General features: G+C 30.1%; 1 protein-coding gene across 1 annotated transcript; it reads right to left on the reverse strand.

Annotated features, from left to right (window-relative positions):
• Positions 1 to 2,399: 2,399 nt before the first annotated feature.
• LOC107436440 (uncharacterized) lies at positions 2,400 to 3,698 on the reverse strand. Its single transcript, XM_016048171.1, has one exon. The coding sequence runs from the start codon at positions 3,696 to 3,698 to the stop codon at positions 2,400 to 2,402; it is 1,299 nt and encodes a 432-aa protein (XP_015903657.1).
• Between the last annotated feature and the right edge of the window lie 15,238 nt (positions 3,699 to 18,936).

Raw genomic sequence — 18,936 nt, forward strand, 5'->3', positions numbered from 1 at the left:
TTATTTTTGAGAATATGACAGAAAATGGACAAAATAACACTAGGTAATACTTCGATGGTTTCAGAGTTTTAAACAATAAAATTTTCTTAATTTGTAATATAGATATTTCGTATTGAATCCATTCAACAAACATTGAGCACAAAAGTTTTATTTTTAAATTTGTTTACATGAACTAAATGCTTATATGGCGAAATTCAAAAAAGGAAAAATTATTTTTATTCAAACTCAAACAAGTAATGAAATTCTGTATATTTTTACTATTTACTATATTTTAATTAAATGAAGCAGAACTTTTAAATTTTAAAACTTAAATGTCAAAAAATTAAGTAACGATATTAGTTTATGTAAATATTAACACCGAGCCTCTTAATTGAAATAATTCTAAGAAAAAATCATACTTGATTTCGGTTTTGTCAAAAATGAGTAAATAAAGACGCATAATTTATTATTTCTTGAGATTCTTAAAAAATTGAGACAAAATTTTCTATTTTAATCATTCCAAAACTAGCTCAAAATGTAATTTTTTTTCTCCTCTTTTTTTATCCTCAGTTATACGTGGTACCTAAACTGCAATTAGTTTTTTTTCTTCAGAAATTAGTTTTTTTTTTGCAATTAGTTTTTTCCTTACATTGAAAAATCCAAAAAACGTCAAATTAAGCAATATAAAAACTCTGAAATGAATTCTAAATTTAAACAAACTGAGGCGAATTACTCCTTTCTGAAATTATTATACTGCTTTGCTTTTTTTTAAGCTTATATCTATTATACTTTATTGTATTATACTGCTTGATCTTTAGAAAATCGATACAAAATAGCATTAAAATGCTATAACGACATGCTTAATGACGATCATAAATTCTGTAAACATTTAGACTAATATTATTAGTTTTTAATAATATTTAAACCTATCAAATAAACATTTTTTTCTGTACTAAGACTAAACGAAAAGAAGATCTCGATAATTTTAAAGATTATAGTTATTGTTTATAATATTAAGTAAATTAGAAATAGAAGAAGCTGAAAATTTTAAATTTTCCAGGCCCCGTAACTTTGGTATTCACCATTCATAAAAAATATCAATTCTAAAAGTTTTTAAATTGCGTGATATTGCATTAAGTGAGTTTTACAAAACTTCTTTAATTATGAAAGACTCAAATAATTCTTCTATTTCAAAATACCATAGGTAACACAATGTTAAATTATGAATACATGCAGGAATTATTGCTTTTAACATTTATTAATTACTAGCTGTACCCATTCACACGTTGCTGCGTTTGAACAAAAAGGTAGTTTCGATACCTCAAACATAATTTATTAATGATAAAATGTATGCAATGCATCAAAATGAAAATTAACAATAAACATATCTCTACATATATGTCATTGGAATATAACATATGTAAAAACAAACATGCATAGTTGATGGTAGAATAAACAAGCTTCTTCACTAGTGATATTAAACAATATTGCAAACAAATTTCAATAGAACAATAATTTCGTAATTATTAAATATCAACATGAAATGAATGATATTTGATGATTGATGGTAAACTTTATACTTATAGTGCTTGTAAATATACAAAATTTTATGTTTTCCTATCTGGTGCAAGAACAAATAAATTTTATGGTTTTCCAACTCGTGAACATCCAACGTACAGCTGTCCATGTGAGAAGCATGGATTTATCAAATTTAATCCACATACTTGCAATGATTGCCCCTATGCTTTGTTAATGGTCATTGCAAAGGCTAGTCGTACAGGAAACTGTAGACATTTGAATTCAAATGGAGTATCCGTTGGTATCATGGGAATGCGTGGTATAGTTCATGTTCCCCTTGGTGTTTTCCTTTAAAATGGTTGCCTTAATTATGTTATTCATCAATTTTTTTACTGATAGCCTAGTCCTATTGCATAGTCGCGGTGGATTTATATTTCGTAGAAGGATGATTGGGGAACCAATTTTCAAAGATGAAATATGTGGTGGCATTCCTGGTAGATCCAATGAATTTAAAAATTCTATTGGATAATTAACTGATTCATCTTGATTGACAACAGTATCTATGGATTTATATGTTGTTTCTTCATCAGGTATTTCATTTTGAATTTTGCAGTTTATTAAACTCACATCAATGTGTTTGGCTGCCAATATAGCACGCTCACTAACCCATTGATTATTTTTAAAATTCTGCTATAAATTTGGAAAAATTTGGCAATCAATTCATCAGTGGATTCTACAATGTGACAGAAGTTTTCTGGTAATGTAATACAGTGTGTGGATTCGTCCATTTCCATTTTACAATTCCCAATATTTAACAAGTGGTTTGCAAATCGTTCAAAAGATTCATCTTGTTGTAATTGAACACGCATATTGATTTTTAAAGATATTTTCTCCACATACTGCTATAACAATGATGATTTGAGACATGCATTCAATTCATCTGCAGGTATTGAACGTGTTATAACTGGTAGAGTTTGTCTAAAATCCTCAGCTAGCAAAATGTGTGTACCACCAAAGAGCTGCTCATTTCCTCTCAAATCTTTTAATGCGCGATTGAGTGCTTCCAAAGATTTCTTGTGTGCTATGGTGCACTCATCCCATATTATAAGCTGACATGATCTTAGTACTTTTCCCATCCCAGAATCTTTGCTAATATTACACGCTGGAGTTTCAATTACCTGCATATTTAATGGCAATTTCAATGCTGAATGTGCTGTTATACCGCCGTCCAAAAGAGTTGCTGCAATACCAGATGATGCAATAGCAAGGGCAATATTATTAGTTGCCAGAATAATTGAAATAAGAAAAGTTTTGCCAGGACCTCCAGGTGCATCTAAGAAATATAAACCACAACTCTTGTTAGATATTGCATTTCTAATTGTGTCACATGCTGCTCGTTGTTCTAATACCAATTTCGGCAGATTAATTCGAACAAATGTTTGTAATTCATTAACATCGAAGCTCGTTTCTCGTTGTATATCAATATCGAAAATGTCATTACCAGATCTATTTGGAGCAATCATTCCCAATTCCGTCAGTGATTTGTTGGCTATTGTCAAACATACATTCTCAATTAAAATTAATGCTTCATTGTATATAATTGATGTAAATTGAATGTTAGGATTGGCATTTATTCTACTCATGCGATGTAGAATGTCTTCACGTATATAGTTTTTATATTTTTCCCAGAGATCCTTTGGATTAGTCGGAAAACATGTAGTTAGTATAATAGAAAATAGAGTACGTATCTGCTGTGGTTGAGCTGTATTAGAAGTATCAGCGAGTGAAATATCCCAATGAGCATCGTTTTCTAAGAGACTTAAATTCTGGCAAGTCTCACGAAATGTAGCACATACATGGCCATTGACTGTTTTTAATTCTTGGAAAGATGCTGATCCACGAACATTGATTAATAATAATCTTAGGTAAAAGCATTCTGCGTTATTTGGATGAACAGTGTACAGACGACCCAATACATATGTGGAATATAAATTTAGGTGTCCTTGTACTGCTCTACCTTGTTTACGACGCTGAAATTTTCTTGTTGATGTATTCCACGTAAAATAAGTTGGTACTTCAGAGTGCAGTAGTGTCCATGCAAAGGCATCATTTCTACGTAATGTGAAAAATTCAGTTAATGTTGCTGGCGGTGGTGACATTGCTCTTGCACGTACATTTTCTGATGTACACACGCTGTCCATTTTCAAGATGTACGGCTAAATGAACAACCGTTGGATATCGCTCATGAATGGAAAATGATAAAATACGCCATACAGCCTCATTGCTACTTATGTAGCGTCCCAGTTGATATTAGGTGACTTCATCGATAGAGGCAGTTGCATTTTCCACTGCATACACTGCCATAACGCTTCCTTTGTTCGCATATTTACCAATTTATTTTATAGCTTTTACTGTATTGCAGTACTCAACATTTATGTCTGCGATATACGTTTTTAGTAGTAATGGAGAATATTGTACTTCATCAATAGTATTGTTGCGTACTTTTTGTTTAATGGATTTTCCACCATCTTCGGTAGATCGTCGTCGATAGAGTATACATCCATTGTTGCCTGTAATAGTTTTAACAAGTAAGTCTCTAGGATACAGCTTCGTGCACTTTCCATCTCACATGCATGGTGAATTATTATTTAGCGAGCCACATGGACCATGAATCATATTTCATGAGAAAATATCGTGCAAGTCTTTATCAATTTCAATGTCTGGTATTTCTGCAGAGATGATTTCATCAATTCTGTTTGGTGTTATCTTTTCCGTCAGCCATATAAAATATGCGCATGTGGTAAACCTCTTTTTTGCCAATCCATGGTATACATCCAACAGTGCGTCTCTCCAAATACATGGTGTTTGACAATAAAACCTATTAAAGATTTTAATTTTTTCTTAAATACACGTGCAGAAATATCATGACGATCTGATGGTGATTGTCCAGTTAATAAAAGTTCCTTTATTTCATCCCATGCTGGGTTGCATGTAAATGTGATGAAAAAATCTGAGCGACCATATGCATGAACATACGTCATTGCATCTTGTGCATATTCATGCATGTGTCTTGGGCTGCCTGTATATGTGGATGGTAAAATGACCATTTTTCTTAATTCACTAAGATTGCCATCATTTACAACTGCATCACGTAAATGGATGTAGAATTTGACTTGATTTCGGCAGAGAATTTGACTTGATAGAAGGCAATTTGACTTGATTTAGATGTATGTAGAGGATTCTTTCACTTTCTATTTTTGCATACATGTCAACAATGTATTGATGAAATAATTGTCTACATTTCAATATATGATTATCAGCATTCTCACGAATCATCGTTCGATATGCATAATAATGCATAGCACTGATCTTTTTGTTAATTTCCACATTAGTTGTAGGATTTTTCATATTAATATTAAAATGATATGCATCCTCTCCTTGCCAAAATAGAAAGGGATATTGTAATGCATCATATGAATGATGCGTTTCTGCTGCTTTCTGGACGTCACCATTTCTACGATGAAGAATTATGTCACGAGAATTAAATTCTTCACCAACTATGACAAACTCCACTTCATCGATCGTTGGTGCGTTGAATTGTCTTCGATGTTGACCAATAGGTGTTTTATCTGCCTTTATTTTTACTTTGTAATCATCAGATGGCTTTTATTCAATGGCGGTTTTAAATAATTTAATTAATTCATTACATTGTTCAAACAAATTTCGTAATTTAGCGACAATCTCTCGTTTAGTACTCATGTTCAGCTGACTCCGTCTGTTGATTTGTTCCTCAGTATTTCCCATAAAATATATCTGAAGATATTTGCGATCAGCATTTGGCAAGGGTAGTACTGATCCAGCATGGTGATAAATTTGCCCTTGTCCTTTAAATGTTGGTATATAATTTGCGCTAACGATACTCGTTGCGCCGAACGATGCAATTTGGAAGCATGAATTGTACTTGCGTATATTTTTCAAAAATTTTTTTGATTGACTTGTTTTACCAGATACTAATGTTAATAAAGGTTCAGGTGGTGAACGCAAGTCTGGTAACTTTACTTTTCCACCTGCACAGCACATACCTGGTGTTTAATTTTTAAATTTTTGAGCACCACAATAGGAACACTTTTTATCCATTTTTCCAATAATTACACTTGGAAGAAGACTATAAATGTAAAGGGGATTGTAATTGAAACCACATAAATTCAAATCAGTATGTATCGTTCGTCTTGTCTGTGTCCCACGAATTCGATTCCTTTGCTGCCTTGCTTGCCTCTGTTCACTCGTTTCTAATGATCGAGCAAGAGCAGTGTGAACTCGATCTCTTTCTTGCCTAGCTTGTCTCAGCTCAATTGTTTCTGAAGCTCGAGCAAGAGTAGTGTGATCTCGATCTCTTTCTTGCCTAGTTTTTCTCTTGCTCACTTGTTTCTGAAGTTCGTTCTTCTCTCCTCCTTTTTTCTTGATTTGTGGATCGATCAATGGTACTTCGCTTTGGTGGCATAATTGAGGGGTTAAATAAAACGTATTTCCAAAAAATATTAATAATTTTCACGTAATAATTATTTATTTTCGAATTAAAAATTGCAAAAGTTTTTTGATATCTTAAAAAACAACCTACAAACGTATTACATCCCATGAAAAATAATCGAAGTTGCCATCTTCAGTCATTGTAAAGTAGGATTAATACAGAATATGATATCACGCGAATAATACAAATTATAATAATAATACAAACAATCTAGCAAATATTACATTACGTCATACTGCTAAGCTGAATTTCAAACATCATTACTAATTACACGTTATTTTGATATTTTTTGAACGAAATTTGCTTTTGCCTTGATATTTATTAAACAATTTTCCTAATACTAAATCCGTGATACGACAAATAGTTAAGAAATCTATTCTCTTTGATTTTACTTGCTTGTGGTCACCTGACATAAAGAAATTTGAGCGAATTATAATTAAATATTAAAGTATATGTAATTTACCTTAATTTACTTTTCTAAATGAATCGAGCTATAAGATAGAAAATATTACTGTTGTTATCTTCAAGATATTTGAAAACTGAATCGTTTATAGTAAAATTTAAAACAATGGCTAAATTTTAACCAATCAGAAAATTCCATTTCGATTTTCCCTCATACCGCTAGAACGGCTTTTCGCAGAATGTTCTAATGTTGACAGTAACCTTCCTCATGCTTTGAACTATCTGTATGCTAAGTTTCATAGCATTTGGTCGGTTGGTTTCGAAGTCTATAAAGAACAGACAGACACACATTCATTTTTACATATATACTAGCTGACCCGACAAACGTTGTTTTGCCATATGAATTATTTCTAGAGTATGAAAATATATCTTATTAATTGTAAGTGTGTGCGTATGTGGTCTATGAGTGGAAGAGGCATGGAGCGCTGTGAACGATGACGGAATGTAAAAATAACAACACACCAAATAATAGTTTTATTAATTTATTGTAACTTTTTTCTTATAAATTATATATACAACGAATTCCGAAAATATTAGTCAACAATATTAATCTCTTAGAGCAATGGAGTGTACAATAATTTTTGTCATTCCATCTTCAGCTAACACATATAAACTGGATGGTCCACTCGAGATCATGCCACGTATAATTGTCCGTATGAAAAACATGTTGTGCTCAAATCTAAGACACAAACAGACATTGTTTGGTCTTGTCATTGTAATTGGGGAACTGAATGCGTTTAAATTGAACTGACACATCTGTGGGTGGAATAGGCATTCGTGGAAGTAATATACTTTCACCCTGGAATTTGTCATTTAAAATAATAACTTCCATAACGTTGTTCATTAATTTTTTAATTTCTAATCGCACTCCGTTGCTCAGCCGTGGTGGGTTCAAATTACGAAAAAAAAAATAACAGGAGATCCAACTTTGAGTACTAAATGTATGCCTGGTAAACCCAATGGCCTTAAAAACTCTGTTGGAGCTTCAATGGAATCGCAAACTGCATCAACGGATTTATGTGTCACCAAGTTACCTGGCAATAACTGTTGNCACGAGCCTGCAGGATGCATGAAGAAAAAAAACAAGCTATTAAGATTTACGTCTTATACTTAGTAGAAGTTGGTCATTGCAATTTCACAAGGAGTTCTGTAACTAGCCCTGTACAGTCCACAAAAAAAAAAAAAACGAATCACCCTGAATAACTTTTGTTCTAATGATTGGATTTTCACGAACTAAGTGTCAATCTTAATGGTTCCTGGGGGTGACCTCAAATATGCTAATTAATTAATGCTAACTATTAATTAAGTTACGAAATCAGACACAAAAACGTACTTTCTCTGAATAAACATAGATTTTTTACATATTTGGATTCCTAACCTTCAAAATATAAGGGGTAGCCGCAATCTGGGAAATATGGTCTCCATAGTTTGATCAGTAGAGCGATCCAAAGTTCGTACCCCTTAATGTTAATTTCACTTTTTACATTTTTAGTCATATTTTTAAAACCATTAAAGCAATTCATAGAAAATTTCACCCACTCATAAAACTCATTTACCCAAAGATAATTTCATGAAAAAATAATTTTTAATAATTATTAATTATTTTTTATAATTTAATTAAATTGAGGATGAAAATATTTTGAATTATAAGGTATGAATTTTTTCATACCATATTAATCTGCATATTTTTCAATTGAAAAATCTAAAGTTTTAACTGCTTTTATTCATTAGAAGCTAAGAAAGATTAAAATTAATTATTTTTGAAAAAATAATTTGGCGACAATAAAGAAATAATTAAATAGGGCGATTAATATTAAAATGTGATATATTTGTGAGGAACTTGACTTCGTGCGCGTAGCGTAAAATTTCATTCATATTTTTTTCGCTAATAATCGTTTGCTTATCTTTTTATTTTCATTTCTTTCAAACTATAAAATGGGATGTTTCTTTTCTATTCGTGTAATAATTTATTTTTCAATTTAGTAAAGAAATTTAAATAAAAAACACTTCATTCAATGAATGTCTAGTTTTACAAAAGCGTGATTCTGATAGAATATGATTATACACCAGATTGTGATAATTTAATGTGATTATTTTTTTATTTTTTGATTTTGTTTTCAATAACTGATGCAATTTCAATAATATACATACGTATGCATAGATTTGGAATAATATATTTATCAATTTCTTGAATATATATTTCATAATATTAATAAAAATACGTAGTCAACATTTTTAAGCATCTCTCACAACATCGCAAATTTCTCAACATCTTATAAGGTAAACTAACCAATAAAGGAACACTTAAGCTTAGCTTGCCTTTAAAAAAAATGATAAAAATTTCAAAATTTGTAATTTTAGCTAAATTATGGTGTCGACATATTTGTTATTAACTGCAAATTATGTAAAAAAAAATAGATAACTTACAAAATACTGTTTTATGCTTTTGGTGGTTTAAATAATAAGAAGTAAGGTAACCAAGTGAAGGAACTGTTCTTACCAGTGAATAAACACTAAATTTTCAAGTGAATGAACTAATTTTGAGAATGTTTGATGCTCGTTAGGAATCCATAGGCCATACAAATGTCTAAAAACAAGATTTTTCAGGGAATTACAACATATAACCACAGTTAACGTGGAAAATTTTAATTTTTTTTCAGTCATGGAATGGAAAGTAAAATATGCTTGAATGCATAATTTAAAAAAAATGTTTTCCCTTTTTTTCCTCGCAGTTTAAGAGTCAATTCTAAATTATCTATGTTTATCACTGTGCAATCCGATGATGTTTTTATTATTATTATAATTCGATCACTTTTGTTTACTCTTTTCCCCATATTTTTTTAAGCTTCTTTTTTATCTTTTTAGGTATTTTTTTCCCTTCGTCATACTTTCTGCTTTAACTTTTTTTTTCAGCTCTTTCAATCTCTTTAAATTTTTGTTCTTTTTCTGAGGTAAATGCAAAAAAGTAATTTATTTATTTTTCTTTTGATTTAACCTTCCTCTTTTTTCCTAATTTTTTGCCAATGTAAGTGTATTTTTGAAATTTCTTTTGATTTTCCAGTACCATTTCTAGAATTCCTCACAGAAAAATAAATGAGAAAATGGAGTTTCGAGGTTTGAGTAAAATCCATCTCTCATTGATTTATATCTAGTGGGGCTTCGGCAGTACTTACCATTTACTTATGGAACCAATTGTTTTTTCAACTAACAATGCCTCAAGAGGACTTATCTCAAAATCAGTTTTAAAGATACTTTCATTATCAATGTTAGTTGTATCAGCTTCAGTGCCAAAATTTGTTTAACCAAATGTTCCTTTTGAAATAAATTCTTCAATATTGAGAAAAGCACAGGCTATTGAATAGTTGGGAGATTAAAATTTTCTGTCAGTGTTCCTTTAAAAATTTGCAACATAGCTTGTGAGATTTCCTTCTCAAGCTTCTGAAGAAACAGTGCATCCTTACTCTCGAAGCATGTGTTTTGTTGATAAGCTGCCTCGCTCAGTAACTCTTGGTGTCTGTTTCGCATGCATTTATTAAAGTCAACGTTTTCTACATCAAATGGAAAAATATCACATTTCATAAAAGCATTTTAACTTCATCAGTTGATGCCTCAATATCTTATCTAAAAATGGATGTAAATGTAACTATATACACACATGTGGTAGCAAAGGGTTATCAAAGAGCATGACTAGTATAACTACGTTTTTCAAGGCTCTATCTTTTAATAACGATGACTTTCATATTTTTTTTTCATTTGAGTACATTTGCACCACCCACCCACACACACCCATATTTATATATATATATATNATTTTATTCAACTTCTCAAAAGGATATTCGAAAGTTACTTATATGCATTAAAATTTAATTGGTTAAATTATATCAAATTAGTTTACTTGTTTTAGATAATTATTACTGAAATAATGTGCTATATTTTGATATCATTGTTGAAATTTAGCAATCAAAATATTATTAAACCTCAGCAACATTTGCACTTAATATTACAGTATGTAACAATTCATTTGATTTTGTTGAAAAATGCGAGCAGCAAATAATAAATTAAAATTTAATTTATTATTTCAAGAAGAGCATCAGTGAAATAATATGTTATTATATTATATGTATTACATATATATTATGTGTAATAAGTTTCTATTTGTTTTATAAAATTATTTTGCATAATATTTTAAATTTAATAGTAGCAATACAATAATTTATAATTTTTATCGAAATACTATTATTAAAATAATGTTTATCATATCTACAGTTTATAATATAAATCTCCTTTCGAAAAACTTAATTTTGTATATTAATTTTTGCAGCAATTTAAATTAATTGTTGTTTCCTAAATAGTTACAGTAAAAATATATATTAAGCACTTATGCAATCAGTAAAAAAGTTTTTATGCATGTCTATGTTAAGATTGTACAGTCATATTAAAAGAAACAGCAGAATTATTTTATTTTAACAACATTAAAAATAGTATTTTTTTGTTATAAATTTTTTGAATTTTTTGTTTTGAATTTTTTTTTGTACAACAATTTAAATTAAATTAATTTTTTCTTCCAGAATATTAACAGTAAAATAAAGGTTTTGAACTTTACACAACAGTAAAAACATTTTTAAATTTTTTTTCAATTAAATAATTAAACAATTAAATAATAATTTAAAATTTTTTCAGTGTTTTTTTTTATCTTTACATATATTTAAAAAAAGTTTTTCTCTATAATATGTAATTTTAAAGAAAGAGTAGTCTCTTCAATTGAGGCAATTGTTTCTGGTTGGAAGGAAATAGCTTTGCTTTATGTTTTTTGGTACAGTAAATTAAGTTGTATAAAAGAAAAGTTTGAATATAAACATGTATCCGTAGAACTGAGTTATATGTGTAACAATTTTTAAATTTCAAAAATTCAGATATTTCGAATAAAGTGTCAAACATTTCTCTCTAATTTTTATTAATATGGAGAAAAACTAAGCTAAATGGTGCTTTTGTCATTTTGTTAGAATTTCAAAACTTGTAATATATATATTTAAAATGAAATAACTCATTTCAGGGATTAAATAAGGATAAAATTATAATCTAAGGACAAGTTTTGAAATATGAAAAATTTTATAAAACAAGATTTTCTAGTACGCTGGAATCACTTTCTTGAAAGTTCTTATTTCTTTTCATTTCCTTCATTTGCAGATTTTCGGCGTTTTTTGTTTATTCGCCTTTTAATAGCATCGGGAGACAAAAGTTTGAGCTTTTCTTTTGTACCTATCAGAAATATAAAGTATTGAGTTAATACGTGCAAAACTTTAATTGGAGTTACCAAACAATTACAATAGCACTGTTTTTAAACAATGCAGTTGATGTCATTTTCATTTTGTGTACACAAATATTCATATATAATCAAAAACTTATACTCTAGTTTAAGGTTTGTACTTATTAACTCGTGAATATTATCATTTCTTGATAAAATATTAATAAGAAATATAAAAAATGAAAATAACGTTTTTTTAAATGGAGTAAATTTTGAAAAATCCTTTTGATTTTTGTCCAATTTTAAAAATAACGTTCTTCAAATACCCTAAAAAGAAAATAATTCTTCTTTTTAGTCAGAACAGAAAATAAGTATGTGTGATTAATTTCTTTGAAACAAAAGTAATAATTTTCTGAAATTTTTACACTGAAAAAAATTCCCGATAAAATTACTGTATAAATTAATGGTACCTAGAGCGCATCCATTTTACCATAAAATCCATTATTATGATAAGTATTTTACAGCAATTTTTACAGTAATATGCTTTTAATTGAAGTGATTCAGTAATTTTACATTAAATATTACTGTATAAATCAGGTTTCATAAGATTTTTTGCTCCGTAACATGATCCGGTAAAAATAGATTTGAGAAGATTTAGAAAGTGCCGTCCTATTGTAATTCGATTTGAAATTTTTAGAGTGTACATGTTTATTGCAAAAGTGACCAGCCTTGTGTAATTTCTCTTACGTTGAGACAAAAATATTTTTTATTTTTTATTTTAATTCAACGTAAAAAGTTTAGTTTTGAATTTTTTTTCCTTTTATAATTCCTTATTTTTAGTTTTCAGTCTATAAGTTTGTTTATGCTAGAAGGTGTTCAAATTCGATTGTTGATAAATTTAACTTCTAATTTTAAGAAACTATTGTAACTTGCATTGTCTTACAACACATAGCTCTATTTTCAATATAAGTTCTTTTTATCATTTTTGTAAAATTGGTGGTTACAAGACAGTAATCGAAATTTATTGTAAGAATGATTTGTTCCACATTTTTCGTTTTAATCATTACAAAAAATTAAATAAAAATTATTTTTATTTCACTTTTTTCTTCCCATTAATTTTGTATTTGACAGTTGTGCTTTTTAAATGGTAAGTAGTTGAAATTTTGATGAATTTGTGGAGAAAAGGCACTGTCAGGTAATAAATGAAACTAGACAACTATCAAAGATCCCCATTTAAAAACTGAGGACTGTATATATTTGCGAAGTTCTTATTTCAAGTTTTACTACACTAAATAAAGTAAACATGGCGATAATAATAGGTAGCATTTTGCATAAAATTCTCAACTGAAAAATCAAGAGAAAAACTACTAGTTTAAAGAAAATCTAATTTATCAAATGCTTGTAAGGAGAATTAAAACTGTATAAAAGGGTTATTTGTTAATTTTTCACTCGTTTCATCTTAAAAATTATCCAGAGAAAGTGTTACGTTCTATGCGTGTAATAGTCTTCACTGCATACGAATAATACTTAACATTCAGACTTTGCTTTTTTAACAGTACAACATACCATTAACTACACTGCGGAAATTCGGGATGAGATTCCGGTAAAAAATACTGCCACTTAGGCTGCCGATACTTTTTACTGTAATTTTTGCAATAATAATTATCGTAAAATTATTGAACCATTTTATTTAAATAAGTATTACTATAACAATTATGGTGAAATATTTCACTGTAAAAATTAATTTTTCCATGAAAAATGTGTTTTGCGGATGATGCCCCTAAAGTTCCGGTACTTCATACCGTAATTTGAACCAAAATTTTCTTCAGTGCACAATTTGAAACATTACACTGATGATACGGGCGTGAAGAGTAAGCACTCTACTATTTAGTGTCGCAATCATAATTTTAATCTTTTTTGTGACATTTATTGTGAGTCTCTTGAATGAATAATTAAACGACATATAGAAAAAAAGCATATCTTTATAGAATATAAGAAGAGAGTGACATGATATCACATAGCTAATCACAGAAAATTTGCAGTTAGTTATGCATAAAACAGCCAATCAAAATTGAGAACACAAGTATATGAAAAGGTAATAATTTTTAAAAATGCTGTATGTTGAAATGTTACAACTAAATTTACCAGCTAAAGCTTGTCGCGATTTTTATTTTGTTTTGAGTTAAGGCTCCTATACTATCAGAGCTGACCTATCAAGCAATATTGGAGCAAAAAAGTTTGCAAGTTAACGTTATGTTAGTATTGTGCTTATGTTAGCTCTTTGGAGCAAAAATAGATGATGAGTCGGCCTCTCTATTTTGAGTATATCTAATTATGGAGTCGCAGTTTTCCATTATTGTCCCTGCATTTTTACTGACCTGAAAAATACTTGCTAGGATCCAGTTTTTCCTCATTCATTTCCATATTGTTTTGGTTGTCATTAGCATACAAATAAATAAAAGATATTGCTTTTCTATAAATTATTTTTGTATCTCTAATTTCAAGTTATTTTCCTTTTCTGCTACTACTGCGCTTTTAATTCAAGAGTTTGGAACTAAAAGAATTGTTTTTTTATTATTATTATGCTATTCTGAGCTAAATTTTAAGATAAAGGTAGGTGGCCAAATCTTATCAACTATTTAACAATTATTATTTTGTGCAAATAGCATTAATATTCGGTTATAAGTTACAGTTGAAGAGATCTGCTAAATGATTTAGAACGTAATAATCAGCCTAATCTACGATGAGCAAAAATACACTGGTTATCATAAATTAAGGAAAAAGCACAAAAATAGCGATAACTCTTTCAAAAGTAAGCCAAACCGTGCAAAATTTGCATATGTTGTCCACTAAGAGTAGCTGAGTAAAATTGCAATATGCAAATTAGTGGCGCTGCACTCGGCTTACGTCATCTGCCTGGAGCATAAAAGTCCAAGTTTGAGAGAAAGCACACAAATTTTACTGTGATTGCGACATTGAAAATCTGAGATAGCCAATTCGTAATAATGACCTCTAGGCATCATTTGCCTGAAGAACTACGATGGAGAGCCATCGGGAGACTAGAGGCAGGGCAGAGTCAATCAGAAGTGGCCAGATGGCTAAATGTGAGTCCATCTGTGGTTCATAGACTTTGGAGGCAATTTCAAACCACAGATTCGGCATCTAGGAGGTTCAGTCAAGGACGGCCAACTGTTACGACCAGTGCCGATGACCGATATTTGACATTAAGTGCACGCAGGAATAGAACCGCTACTCCGACACATCTTAGATCCTCTCTTGCTGCAGCCACCGGAAGGTTGGTGTCAACGTCAACTGTGCGCAGAAGGCTCCACGAAGGTGGTCTGTATGCGAGACGACCAGCCATTTGCGTGCCGCTCACATCACGCCATAGGAGAGACCGTTTGCAGTGGGCCCGACAACATGTCCACTGGACGTCAGATCAATGGAGGCCTGTTCTCTTTACGGATGAGTCCAGGTTTAGTCTAGAAAGTGACAGTAGACGTTATTTGATATGGAGAGAACCTGGGACCCGTTATCATCCATCAAACATCCGTGAAAGAGATGCATACGGAAGAGGCAGTGTCTGTGTTTGGGGAGGCATATCCTTAGGAGGGCGCACATACCTCCATGTCTTTCCAAGGGGAACCGTGAATGCTCAGGTTTATCGAGACAACATCCTTGATGCTTATGTGCGCCCATATGCCGGGGCAATTGGTGATTGCTTCCTGTTACAGGACGATAATGCAAGACCACACAGAGCTCGCATTGTTGATGATTATCTTCAACAGGAAACAATTACTCGCATGGAGTGGCCAGCTCGATCCCCGGACTTGAATCCTATCGAGCACGTTTGGGATGCTCTAGGGAGGCGTGTATCTGCCATCAATCCGCCCCCTCAGACCCTTGCCACGCTTGCAACTGCTTTACAAGAGCAATGGCTCTCACTTCCTATTGAACTGATAGACCGCATAATTGAAAGCATCACACATCGCTGTTTGTGCTGTATTGCTTCTAGAGGCAATCATATTCCATATTAAAGGTACTTTTTCTATTGCAAACCGATACTTCCAATTTGTTTATTTTATACATGTGCTAATTTCTATACTACTATTAATGTCTGATAATTTCTTTTTATGTTGTTTAATACCTTACTATGTGTTGTATATTGTGGGTAAGTTTCATAAAATTCCATGTGTAATTTCTTGAGTTATCGCGATTTTTGTGAATTTTCCTTAATTTATGATAACCAGTGTAGTATTGAATATATCCACTCGTTTACAGAGCAAAATATTCAATTACGGTAGTGACCTCATAAAATTTGTTAGAACAATATATAGCAACAAAAATATTAATATTATTTAAAAAAATGATTACTGAAAAAAATTACTTCCGTTTACCAATAGTTATAAATATTTATAATAATAATAGATAATAATATTTGGGAGGGGGATGTGGAGACCCAACACTAAACAAACAGTTAGTTAAGCCATTTAGTACATATATGTTAAGTGAATGATTTTACTTTAGTAGAAAAAGTGCTTTCTGCCAAGAAACGACAATCATTGTGAAGCAATCATCGGGGTTGATGAGCGGCAGCGAACAGGGGACATAGCCTCCTAGTATTTATACAATATCCAATACATTAATTTGCATTTATTCTTCGATTAGTTTTATGAGATTATCTGAGAATTTCGAGCACCAGATTGTAAACGAAAATATGAAAAAAATAGAAGAAAAATTAATTTATGCGAAATATTAACTTACGAACAAATAGAATAGAAATAAGTTAAAAAAATTTATTCCACGTAATTTAAATGTAATTGGGTGATATACTTTTCATTTCTTTAAACTCGACGTACTTTCAGAAACACTCAAGCATTTTATAAAGAAAGAATTACAGAAAATTTTATAAATTCTATTAGAATTTTGACTCATTGTTCAACAAGTACTTTTACTTGACTTGTTACTCTGCAGTGATTCGTACGTTCGTAGTGGCGTTTAAGTCTCGAAGCACAATGATGAAAACGGTTTATGTTCCTTCATAGGCAATTTTTAATGCTTCTCTGATGACATAACAAATATAAGAAATAAATGACGTAGCATGTTTGCAAAGTATGTAAATAATCACAGTTATTTAAATTTCTTACTCGCGAGCAATAATGTTTCGTCTTTATCATCAGTACATCCATCCTTTTCAGTTTGTTGGATAGAATCCATGTTTACAGCTTCTGAAAATTTTTATGGCTATTAGTCGAATTTCATAAAATAAATAATAACTATAAAACAATTTAGAAAATATTCCAATGCTCAGAAAATATTTAGAAAATATTCTAATGCTTGCTGCAATCAAAATGGCTTTTGCAGTTTTTTTTTAATTGCTTCTCCAGCTCATTGCATAGAAATGTAATTTGAGGAAAGAATTCTCAGTGGATGATGGATCATATGTTAGAGTTCTCTTTCCATAGAGCTAACCGTGGGAGAGTATTGTGGTTTTCATCTTTGTGTAACGCAAAAAGTACCCCACGGAGGCAAATTTCTTCTAGTACTTGATACAGAAGATCACTTGTTTTCTGGATTAGGTTCAAAAATACAAGGTTACGCAGGTGAATATTAGTAGTAGTGAAATCAAAAATTATATCGGCAGTTCAACTACGGTTATAAAAAGTAGGTTAAAACCGGGGTATTTTTCTAGGATAAAAACAACGTTTTAGGTAGAATCAATGAGCATAAATCGATTCATTCAATTAAACTGAATAGCACAAAAAAGGTTTTCTTAATATTTTAATACATATAAATTTAAATAAAAATATAGTTAAATTAGTTTGTTTCGATGAATAATTTGCTCTTAATATTTTGTTTCATTAAAGCTTGTAGCTCAACTCCTTTTAGCCTTTAGTTGACGAAGGAGAAAATGAAACTTTCAACAACTCATACGTATTAGTGTTTTATATAATTCTGTGGTGTCAACTGACTGCACTCGCAAACTTTCAAAACTGCATTTGCAAATTAGTTTCAAATGTTTGATCGTTTCTTCAAAAAAAAAATTAACAATGAAATTGTTTACTTGCTTGTTATGCTTATTTACTTTGCCATTAACTCACTAAATCTTAAACTCTTAAGCCAGAGATAGAGAAAATTATATTTATATTTAAAAAATTATAATTTTGAAGCTTTATATTAAGAAAGTTATGTTTGAAAATTATTCTGAAAATTTTATTTAAATTATATTAATTATGTAAGTTATATTAATTAAATTATATTCTGAAAATTACAATAATTCTGAAAATAATATTTAAAGCGAATAATTCTGATTTAATTAAATTTTCCGGTAAAATGCTACTATCAAAAAGTTTTGGACATAACGGAAAATGTGTACAGTAGATAATTGACATAGATTGAAAAAATTGTCATAGCTCCGAAATAAAAGATTAAGATAGTTAATTTGAAATATGTCCCCTCCCAATAACTTTCAAAAAAATTTTTAGTGTAAAAAAAGTCTTTTAAATACATTAGTTGTTTCTTGGTGTTGAAAAGCTTTTTCTTTTTTTTTTTTGTTTATCGCAAAATGCTCAGAAAGTGGACTTAGATCAAAATGCGCGTTAAAGAGAATGGACCTAGTTTGAAATACTTTTTAGTTTTGTCCAATAGTATCTAAAATATATTTTAATGTAATTAAAACTTATTTAAAATACATGAAAATTTTTTTGTGAAATATTATTTAACGTAGAAATTTTTTTTCCATTTGTGACAAAGCACAAAATTAGAGTAAATCAAATTTTGTAAGCATAAACCACACTTTGTAATGTCATTAGACCGTGGTTTATGTGATTCCATTTTATACAAATGAGGATTTTACCAGTTCTTCTGTATAAATTTCTTATAACTTAAACCTTAAATCTTTTAAAAAATCCGCGAAAGATTACACCATGAGTGGCATTTCTTTTCGAAATAGATCTTTCTCCTTTTATATCTGACTTTTGAGAGAGGAGGATTCTGAAATCCGCTTTTTTATCTTCTGAAAGAAACATAAGAATACAAAATATTTTCCCTTTACTATGAAGCAAGTTCAAAATATAATTTTTATTTCAAAAAAGTGAAATACATTTTGTGTTATACTGCAAGCATAAGAATTTATTTTTTTCAATATATATTTAGAAATTAAAAAGGAGATGGGCACATTAGGTAAATTTTTATTTCTAAATTT

The sequence above is a fragment of the Parasteatoda tepidariorum genome, chromosome 1 (genome assembly GCF_043381705.1).
Source record: "Parasteatoda tepidariorum isolate YZ-2023 chromosome 1, CAS_Ptep_4.0, whole genome shotgun sequence".
Classification (NCBI taxonomy): Eukaryota; Metazoa; Arthropoda; class Arachnida; order Araneae; family Theridiidae; genus Parasteatoda; species Parasteatoda tepidariorum.